Here is an 11,009-nt window from a genome sequence, read left to right as displayed (position 1 = left end):
AGTAAACAACATCAAAGAGATAATGATCTCATTTTGATTAAAAGCAAAAAAAAAAAAAAAGTTTTGTAATGTACCTTGACTATGAGTTTTCACAATTTATTTATAGAGGTGGAATTCTAAAACTATTACGATATCTTCCTTTTTTGTATTCCTTTGATCTTGGGGTGTTTTACACTGACGTATCCGTTCTACGACATATAAGGAGGTTATCAAGATAAGACGAGTCCAAATCAACTATAGACTAATCGGTTCGGTCCATTACTGACCAAGTGATGGTCGGTCGAGTAACAAGCCGACCAAGTGTAGTTGGTCGAGTCGACTAGCCGAAGCCAAGGCCAACCACGACTTGGCTGAGCCGACCAATCGACTCATAAACTGGTTGTATGTGGATTAGGTGCGATCGCTTGATATCCAGACTTGACTTATGATTAGAGTTTAATCATTCAATCCATATTCTTGGTCTTTGTTTTGTTTCACCCTATAACATATACCAGTTTGACTACAATAATTTCTTTGCATAAATTTTACTATTTGTTTTATACAACATGAAGAATAACTTATGAAATGAATCTAAAAAAAAAAATCATGAAATAATGTTCAATTAAATTTCTAAATCTCTACAATACATTAATTAAAAAATATATGGCCATTATTTGCAAGTAATGCCAAATCGATGGCAATTCTCTCTCTCTTATTAACTCCCAAAATTTCATCTCTCTTTTCGATTATTTAATAACATGAAAATCAGTTTCGTGTCTGTTGCTGCTTCCGAAATTTCTCTGGTCCCCTCTTTTGTTTTTTCTCAATTTATAGATCCATGATAATTTTTTCATTATTCTGATCATCGAGTGTTGGGTAGAATTTGAAATCTGCTGGGATCAAAGGCGACACAATGAATACTGGGGAATATATCAATATTCAACCCTCCGAGCTCAAATTCCCATGTGAGTATTCTTTCGACTCCGCCCCCTTTTTGTTTCCTCGCAACTTTCTCTGAAGAATTTCTGGAAAGGGGAAATCGTTTCTTTTGGGACTTCCCACTTGGTGGATTCACGAATCTTTGGTCAAAACTTTTGTTTCCTCCGATTACGTCTTCGTTTTTCGTTTTTCCTTCTTCTTTATTGCTTTATTTTGACTCTTCTTTTTATTTGTGATCCTCATGGTTTGGCCTGTTTTGGTGTTGAAAATCATTTTTAGATGTTGGGTTTTCGTTGAAATTTAATTTTATCTAGTAATCCGCGGATGTCGTCATGATCAAAACTTGAGAAATGGTAGGATGTAGACGGAGGAATGAGAGGGAAGAGAGAGAGAGGGGAATCTGACTTAGACCGCTTATCTACTAAGGTTCAAGAAGTTACCCGAGAGAGTTGCATTGTTGTTCATCACGAATTGCAAACATCAGGTTGAATTGATTGAAGGAGTTCGATTAACTTTTTTGGGGATTCGTTCTATTTGCAATATTTGTTTCTGCTCACTTCTTAGAGGAAGATGTTTGAATATTTGAAATCTATCCCTACGTTTTGCTATGATTTACTTGAAGCTTACCCATGACTACAATTTCATCTCATTTGATTTATGGATACCTGGTAGGCACTTTTATTTGTTTGTGTTTGTGTTTGCTTTTACTCTTTGTAATTTTTTAAAAATCTATTTGGTGCGTATTTGTATGGTGGAAAAGTTGAAGTGAAGAAGCAAAGTTCTTGTTCCTTGCAATTGACCAACAAAACGGAAAAATATGTTGCCTTCAAGGTATGCCTTTGTCGTTCATTTTTGGTATGTTAGTTTGGTCTAATTTTGATGCCTATGGATTGACAATGCATACACTTTCTACATTCAATCGTCCTAATTTAACAGGTTAAAACCACCAATCCCAAGAAGTACTGCGTTCGTCCAAATGCTGGAGTCATTTTGCCCAATAGTACAAGCAATATTACAGGTAAATCATTATTCAATTTTCTACCGCTATTTAAAATTTATAAATCTCACCATCATTTTAAACTTCATTGTGTCTCCTGGATTAGTCAATATATTTTTCTTGAAATTTTATGTTCTGGTCTCTACTATGGCATTTGATTTTTTATTGGTCTTTTTAGTTACCATGCAAGCTCCGAAGGAGTCGCCTCCTGATATGCAGTGCAAGGATAAGTTCTTAATTCAAAGTGTTGTAGCACCAGATGGTGTAGCATCAAAGGACATTAGTCCAGAATTGGTGGGACTATCTTGTTGCTGCTTCCATTGGTTTTGTAATTTCTGATCTGTAAACATTTTAACTCACGTTTTGCATCTATAAAATTGTAGTTTAACAAGGGAGACGGTAAAGCAGTAGATGAGTATAAGATGAGGGTTGTTTACATTTTTGCAAATCCTCCATCACCCGTCCCAGAAGGATCCGAAGAAGGATCTCCTCCCAGGACCACTGGGCTTGAAGATGGAAACCAAAATTTTGCATTGTTTGATGCTGTAAGTGTTTTCCAAATTTCTTTGGTATAGTTTTTCCCTCTGTCCTTTATTTTCCACCAGTGATTGGAGACAAGGCAGGTTTCTTTTGCATATCTTAATGCAATTTGTTAAAATTTAGGTCTCTAGATCTCTGGAGGAGCCTAAAGAGAAATCATCACAGGTAAGATATTTTTCTCTTGCTTCTATATAAGCATAAGTGTTTCATCTGCTTTATCACTTGGATTTTACTCTTTTTTCTCTCTCTTCCATTTATTTCTTTTACTGCACACAATTTTCAAGATTTTCAGTATAATGAAATTAAAAATTAATTTTTCTAACTATCTCCAAAAGTTCTCTTTTAATGTCTTAGTTCTCCATTTTTTAGTTATTTAATTGTTGATTTCCAATGACAAGCCTGTACGAAATGCATGGGTATGTGATGTACATATCCTCCTAAAAAGCTAATGAAAGTATAAAATATTTTAACCAAAATTAAGGAAAAAATTAGGTAGTTGCTGACTATATATTTCCCGGTTAGCAGCCAAACAAGATATGTGAGAAGAGATTAGGTCCTCCGCCGCCCGATTTTTCCTTTTCCTATCTGTAAAGAAATCTGATAGTTTCTTTTTTTCCAAGTATCCCAAAATATAGGCAGAAGAAACTAACTTAAAAAATTGATAGTCCTTAAAAAATTGATAGTCCTTTGTGTGACAACGTATCTTAAAAAGTTGGTGGGCCTTTGTCTCTGACAATAACACAAAAGTATCTATTAGCAAGTTGGGAGCTGCATCAGTAAAAGTTGAAATTTAAAAAATGTTATGTTCATAATTACAAGAGCAAAGAGGTAAGAATTAAAGAGATATTGATTGTATTCTCTGCACATTTTCAAGAAACATCCTACCAGGCCAACCATACGTGCACATTTTTTTAGACCTTAGCTTGCCATGTGAAGCTGGAAATGATATTTTAGATGAAGGAAAATTGTTAATCAATAACGCAGGGAGAGATTTACCTGAGGCCTGAGGGGAACTTTTTCAACTTCTAGAATTTGTGATCCATATACTTGTTAGGAAAATTAGCAACTCTAAGAGAGGTAATCACCATTCTCTTGTCTTTTGATTATTGAGCTGAGTTCGAGATCTTAGGAAGAGCAAGCTTCTAAAAAATGTGAAAGCACTTTTAACTTACTACAAAGGAATAAGGATTAGAAAATTTCAAATTAAGGCAGGGTATATGATAGGCCTCCTATAGTCAAAATGTATCAATGAAGGCGTGTAAGGGGAGAAGTAGTCTAGAGTGAGAGAGTATTGTTAGTTAGTGTTGTGAGCCGAACTTTTGGGGGAGGGGGGTAGTAAAAAGAATGACATGCGAGAGGTTGTTGTTAGTTGGGTCTGTTAGTGAACAGAAGAGTAGATAGCTTCTGTAAATGAGGATGTTTTTGTTCGTAGCTTGATTGGAAGGCTTGGAGAGGTGGGAAGCTCTGAAAACATCCCTTGACTTGTATCCCATCATTGATAAATAAAACAAAGGTTTAGTATGGGATCTGGTTGAAATCCCTTGTTTTATCCGAAGGCTTTCACATACATGAGCATGGGCATTAAATTTTCAGACTTTGTGTTACTTCTGGATCCACATTTTTGGTTTAAATTGAAAATAATATTATTATAAGGAGCTTTTCATGGTGATGGGAGTTCGGGTGGGCCATTCAGCTATGACTTTTTTGTGTTTTGTTTTTTGAGAGGTGTTGTGTCACAAGGAACTATCCTGCCCTTTTCAGGTTAAGAAGTCTTTTATGTTTTTCCCCTCCCTCCGTAAATGATGCAGGGTATACTTGTATAGGACTGGTAGGATGTAACAGACTCCGTGTAGTTCCCTACTTGGCTGCCATGGTTAACTGTGATGACATTGGGGCTAGGAGAGCTATTGTTGTGGAGTTTAAAGTTTAAACATTCATGCCTAACCATAAGAGTGAACATGATGGAGATCTTTGCTATAGCTTTTGAAACTTTGGAAGATTTCAGTTGACTTGTTAACATTATCCTGAACTGTATGAATCATCACAAAGAAAATTTGCAGATAGGCTTGAAAAAATGTGCAAGGTAGTGTGATTCTGTTTGGAGCAGATAACAGGTAGTCATAGATTACCTTCGTAACTGCCATGAGCTTGCCTATTTGATTATTAGAATTTTCAGAAATAGATCTTGGTGAGGAATGCAATCTTGGTGCTTGGATGGTCAGGATGATAACTTGTATGATCATAAACTGTATAGATTGTTTCCGTGCCAATCATTTACTGAACCTGTTTATGTGCTGTGTTGTAAATTGGGTATTTACAGACTTACAGTGTTGATCAAACTTCATGCACAATCATAATACTTCAATGATAAACCAGCGGGTGTAATATTGAATTGATTGATGGGGTATTGGTTGTTATATTTAACATTTGGGAGCTGCACCTGAAAATGGCAACACAATGTGTTTCTGGACGAGTGGATGTTGATATATATTTTTCTAGCTTGTCAATTTTTCCTTGCATTTTATTATGCTAGGTATTATTTGTCAATTTTGCTAGTTCATGATGCAAATATCGATGCAGGCATCGTCTGCCATTTCTAAGTTGACCGAGGAGAAAGCTGCTGCTTTGCAACAGAGTCAGAAACTACGCCAGGAGCTGGTATTTGCTTTAAGGATTACATGTTATTATCTTTTATCTTCAAGCTGCGTGTAATTCTAGAAAGTCTAGTGCTTTGATCTCTTGCTATAATTATGTTTGCGGGGAAGTATTGCCATATGGGCATGGAAAATAAGAAAATGTGAGAAATAGTGTCTAATAATATTTGTGTGTTGAGGCCACAAGTAAATTTTTTGATTGAAATGTTGTTATTATTGCTGAGACGTTACTTCCATTGACATGTCAATGCATCAAAAGGGAACAACATATTTTTCTCAAAATAACTTGAAATTATTGAAATGTCTGAAAATGTCTGAAATGTCAACAAAATGTGGGAAATGTTGACAAAATTCCAAGCATGGTGTGAAATAAAGAGGATATTTTTTTACAAATGAGTAGAAAAAATATTTGAAAGAAGTAAATGGGAAAAAACTCAATTGTTGTTATACCTTGTCACCTTTGACGTTATTTGTCTCCGTAGGTTGTGATTGCATGTGTTGGGACTCAGACGAATTTGTTATAAGTGAGATCAAATCATATATAGGCTTCAATATAGCTACCTAACTTTCTTTTGCTATCATATCTCTATTATACTTCCTTTATCATTATCTTGCTCTGCTCTCTCTCCTCCTCCTTCCCTAGTATCTCTGCTTTTAGACAATTTTATTTTTATGTATTCTTTTTTTAGTACAACATGTGGGGGTGAGGTATCGAACTCATAACCTCTTGATTGGAGATATATGTCAATTACTGCTGAGCTATGCTCGCTTTGACATTTTTATTTATTCTTTTTGTTATAGCTTGTATATTAGTATATATTAGTAAATAGCCTAGTTATAAGTGTATTACTTATTATTCATATTGTCGTTTATTATTATTTTACATTTTTTATTTTAGGGAATCGTGGTTTAAATATATATATTTTCAGTAAATGTAGAATTGCAAGGTGTTTTTCTCCCCAAACTTCTATAGTTTACATTTCTCTCAATTTATATTTTGGAACGTTTCTTACTTAATTTTTATTAATAGTTAATACGTTCTCTACCATATTTTATATTTGTGGATTTAAGAATGATGGTTTTATAGTGTATTTAATTGTTAAAGTTTTATTACTTAATTGAATTAGATATCTATGGGTTTTGTGGTTTCTATGCTTTCTTCCCATGCATATCCATTGACATAGATAGTTCCATTAACATTTTCATAAAAGAAAAAATTCTGTTAACATAATGAAATCTAGTTTTTTATACTAAAAAAACCATAAAAGATTCAAGATCTTGACATTTTCACCGGCATCTATATCTGACTTTTTGGCTGAAACTGTAAAGGACTATTGTTATGCCAGTATTTTTGATTTTTTCCCCTTTTAAAGAATGAAAGGGAGGGATTCTATCGGGAATTCTTTATTTTCAGTTCAGTTGGATTTAGGTGGAAATTCTGTTTTGTATAAATCCCCAAGTTCTTTTTTCCCTTTCTAGATAAGAAATCAATTTTTTTTTTCCTGAGAAACAATTATATTAAAAACCTAGAACATTATAAAAAAGGAGGGGATGAGGCGATGAGCAATCCACTTTACATGGTGAAGAAAATACAAGAAAGGTAGCAAAAATGCAAGTAGCATTGTCATTGTGGTTAAAAGATACACAGATTGAGCATGCACCAAATAGAGGTCAACCATCTAGCTAAATCCCACCCCTCTTCCCTCTGGCCCTACTTCCAAGAAAAGGGGGGAATTATAAGAAAAAGGAAGATAATAAGCCCTCCAAAAAAGTCCAATGATGTTCACCATCAGCATAGTAGTCAATAAGGATCAATAGAAATAGTAAAGGGCTTAAAAGGGAATGAGTTTAAACCATGGTGCCACCTGTCTAGGATTTAATAGGTTACCTTGACAATCAAATATAGTAGAGTCAAGTGGTTGACCCGTGAGAATAGTTGAGGTGCCTGCAAGCTGGTCTGAAGTTGAAGATTCATAGATACTAAAAGAAAAAAGCTCAAAGATGTTATATAAAAGTGCACCTGGCAAAAAGATAGTTGAGGAATAATGATAGACAAGGAATCATCAAGTAGAAACCACAAGACCCTATGAAAAGATCCTATGACTCTCTTAAACATTTTTCAAAGTTATCAAAAGAATCAAGACTCTTTAGAATCATTCAACCATAACATGTTAGCCTTATTTTTTATTGGACATCTCAATTAAGTTCTGAAGATGAAATCGAAGAAGCAGGTTAGTGATCTAGCAAGGAAATAATCATAGGATAGAGAACTTTAAGCATGTATTACCAAAGATTTATCTGACGGGAGTGGGAGTAAGAGAAAGCGCCTGAAATTTAGATACAGGAGAGAAAATGAGGTCTTTGGTGTAGACATGGTGAAGAAGGGGACATTAAAAGGGGAGAAGGACAAACCTCAAGGATCCTGTGTTGACTAGAGGCTCAAAGAAAACTTATAAGAATCTCTCTTAAATGATGATATACGTAATGTTGTGATAGGAACTCAAATAACTATAATAGATTGAAAGATAAAAAGGATAGGAGATTACAATAATCCCTTAGCACTTCAAGAGGCCAAGAACTCTCCTTCTCAAAGATTATCTCCTGAAGCCTAAACCACACCGAATAACTGCCTCCCTTCCTCCCTTCCTCCTCACTCTATTTAGAACAACTCTCTCTAACAAGTTTCATATCTAATTACTAGTATACCTTTACTATTCTATGAATAACCCTAATTAACCTCAAAGGCCATTCCTAACATGTTTATGAATGGTTAAGAACTACCAGAAAGTTCTTTCATGATGGTTGGATGAAGATGGCAAATACTACTAATAGTGAGAATTATTTCTTTAAATGAACCATTTATCCCTTTCAACCAGATAACGTGTTGTTATAATGTCCCTCAAAAGTTGAAGCAAAGCTATTGTGTGCAGACAGAGAACTATCGTGGATAGGATCTTTTATGGTAAAGTTCAAAGAGTGTGATGTTGAACTACATGGTTGAACCTTGATTGAACCCTGTCATGGGGGTTGGCTAAAAAAGTTTGAAATTTTCTGCTTCACCTTGGAAGTTAGAGCTGTTGGAGGAAATAGGGGATGCTTGTGGTGCCTTCCACAAATGTTCGTATGGAACTTGAACTTTTACCTACTGAATGAGACCAGAACTAGAGGTTAAGGAGATTTGGGTTTTTACTATCAGAATTTGAGCTCATAGGCAGAAACAGAAATCTTTTATGGTGCAAATTCTTCTGTTGACATCGTTGATGAGGTGGAGGTCCCTGGTGGGTTCTCTCAACAAGCTGCAGAACATTTTCTGGAGAGGATGAAGAGTTATGTCTAGTGGTAATATAAGGAATGAAGTTATTCTTCCTTTGTCCAGTTAAAGAACTCCTGCTTGAACAGAAGGAGAAAAAGGCTAAGCTCGATTCCTAATTAATGATAAATTTGAAGCTTTAATTTCGGTCTTCTTTGCAAAGCATCTTCGTCCTCAAGTGGGCCTCAGGCTCACTTGGGATCAGTCTTGAGGAGAATGTTGGGCCCAATGAAAAATAAAAATAAGTGGAAAATTAAGTAAAAATGATGGCCTGAAGCAAAAAATGTCAATCTCGCAAATTCTTAACAACCAAAATCAGGTGTGTATCCTCTAGAAGAACAGCCCCCATTTTTTCAATATGAAGAATGAGAAGAAAATACCCTTGGAAGTTTTTGGCTTATTGCAGGAAAATTTGTGCTGACCATTTTGCCATGAAGATTGGCAATGGTAGAAATACAAGCTTTTACAATCACGGTTGGGCTGAGGACAGACCTCTATAGTTTTTTTTCCCTTGATGTTACCAATTCTGTACCATAAAGGAGGGGAAGGTAGCCAATTCACAGCCCATGGGATGAGGAAACAACTCAGTGGAATTTTAGCTTTACCTGTCCTCTTTATGATATTGAGATTAATGACTATCAATCTCCCCATCGTTCTAAATTGCCAGAGTTTGAACAATGATCCACATCGCTTAGAATAGGTGTTGGTTAGCTCTAGAAACTATTCTGTTTGTTCTTTCTTCTCCTACCTTACATATAAATTTCAACATGATGGATTAGGGGACTTTCAGGCACATTTAGGCTTTTGGAACATCAAAGAGAATCAGACTTTTTTTGCTGGAATTTGGTGCTGGGCGGTTTATATACAGCAAATGTGGTGCAACAAAGATGTCCAAACTTGAACCTCTTCCTGGACGTGTGCTTGCATTGCTAAAAGGGAAAACCAAAAACTACCTTTCCTTCATTGCTCCTACACTAAAAATTTATGAGATGTCTTTTGGGAGAATTTAACCTGTGCTGATGCTTTCCTCTGACTACCTCTTCAGCTGTTTAACAGATTTTACTGACCAAGACAAGCTAGAGACTAGAGTCATTTTAGAGAGTGCTATCGAAGAAATTTTATTGGAAATTTGGATGGAAAGGAATATAAACTCTCATATCATAGTTTTTCTACGGAGTTTAATCCTTTTTCTTCTTTTTCGGTAATAACAATTCATTTTGTATCAACTCCGATTGGAGGGATTTTTTATGATCCCCTTGGTTTTGTTGGGTTGATTCTTTTACACCCTCTATATTTTTGGGATTTCTTAGTGAAAGTTCTTATCTAGAAATATTAATCTAGCTGATTTTCTTTAGTTATACGGTAACCTTAAAGTGACAAAAATCAGTATCCTCATTTTGCATAAAAGAAATCGGAAACACAGCCAAGTGGAGTTAACGGTATACCATCATTTCTGTCGGCCTCAAATTTAGTTACTATAATTACTGTTGGTCTTCAATGTATGAGGCTTCTGTCCATATGCATTAAGTCTAGCATCTTACAAGTTACACATTTAAACTAGGTGCTAAAATGCTCCAAGGGTAGTCCAATTGGTGAAGGCTCGGTTGCTCTTGGCATACTGGTTTAGAGGTCTCAAGTTTGGACCTTCTGGTGAGCTTAGTACCAAAAATCCTTAATGTCTCCTAGGTTCGGGCGCAGGTGCCCCGGATATAGGAGAGCAAAGCTTCGACTCCCGGTTATAAACAAAAAGATATAAATAAAAAATAAAAAATAAAGAAAACCTAGGTGCTAAAATCAAACAGTATTGTGGGTTAAAAAATTAGCAATTCCTCCAACTTGCATGTAGTTCTGCATTCTGTTATGTTGCAAAATGTGTTATGGTTGAATATCTACTATTTACTTTTGACCTCCCATCTGTTTTATCGGCTCACAATGAATTTTGCAATCGATATTTGAAAGTGAGTCCGTTTTTGAATCTGCCTTTTCTCACTCTTCAATTAGTGCGTGGTACTGATAAAATAAGTTTAATCTTACTTTACTCTCGCAAGTTAATACTTTTTTGATGTTTACCTTGGACAGGAACTTCTGAGGAAGGAATCGAACGGAAGGCAGGCTGGCGGTTTCTCGGTATTGTTCGTGGTGCTAGTCGGTCTGATCGGAGTTCTGATCGGCTACTTGGTGAAGAAAACATAGGCAAGTCAGGCAGTTCCTTTCTTTTTGTTTGTTGCATTTTGCTGTTATTATCTGTGTTTGGTCTAGAAATAACCACCTTTTTATGGCATCAAATGTTTTAGTGCGTCAAAAGGCAGAGTTATGGATGTGAAATCATTTGTTTTACCCTTTGACTCTGGATAGTTGTTTCTTGTGAAGAATACTTTTTGAATGGATTCAAATCAGTTGCTTGACTGTTCTCTTTAGTTATAATCTGCCTTCCAACTTCCATCTTGCTTTTGGTTTTGGTTTCTTGAATGTGTAAGGGATTGATTTTTAATTGAAATACCTTGTTTTTACTAGCACTTGATTTTTTTAATCTATTTTTACAATTTTGCAAACTACTTTTAATATTTTAAAATAAGAAAAAAGTGCTTTT

General features: G+C 35.3%; 1 protein-coding gene across 2 annotated transcripts; it reads left to right on the top strand.

Moving 5' to 3' along the window:
• The first annotated feature begins 729 nt into the window (after nt 1–729).
• On the top strand, nt 730–10,836 carry LOC111016181 (Plant VAMP (vesicle-associated membrane protein) family protein). 2 transcript variants are annotated; one of them, XM_022291477.2, is made up of 8 exons: nt 730–944; nt 1,679–1,749; nt 1,855–1,936; nt 2,094–2,209; nt 2,299–2,460; nt 2,579–2,620; nt 5,036–5,113; nt 10,499–10,836. In XM_022291477.2, exons 1-8 carry the CDS (start codon nt 893–895, stop codon nt 10,610–10,612), a joined length of 717 nt encoding a protein of 238 aa, XP_022147169.1. In that variant the 5' UTR covers nt 730–892; the 3' UTR covers nt 10,613–10,836. The 2 variants fall into 2 exon arrangements, with proteins under 2 accessions (XP_022147169.1, XP_087982630.1); XM_088126504.1 differs by lacking the exon at nt 730–944 and adding an exon at nt 981–1,586.
• Nucleotides 10,837–11,009: the final 173 nt, after the last annotated feature.

Source organism: Momordica charantia (genome assembly GCF_013281855.1).
Source record: "Momordica charantia cultivar OHB3-1 chromosome 7 unlocalized genomic scaffold, Mcharantia_2.0 BLBB01000007.1, whole genome shotgun sequence".
Classification (NCBI taxonomy): domain Eukaryota; kingdom Viridiplantae; phylum Streptophyta; class Magnoliopsida; order Cucurbitales; family Cucurbitaceae; genus Momordica; species Momordica charantia.
Note: the sequence above shows the minus strand (reverse complement) of the source record. Positions and strands in the feature narration are given on the sequence as shown.

Bases quoted from the DNA above. Each gene is read 5' to 3' on its own strand.
- LOC111016181 (XM_088126504.1), top strand. From the start codon at position 1,526: ATGATTTACTTGAAGCTTACCCATGACTACAATTTCATCTCATTTGAT. The intron at 2,621-5,035 runs GTAAGATATTTT...ATATCGATGCAG, and splicing joins CTAAAGAGAAATCATCACAG to GCATCGTCTGCCATTTCTAA. The intron at 5,114-10,498 runs GTATTTGCTTTA...TACCTTGGACAG, and splicing joins AGAAACTACGCCAGGAGCTG to GAACTTCTGAGGAAGGAATC.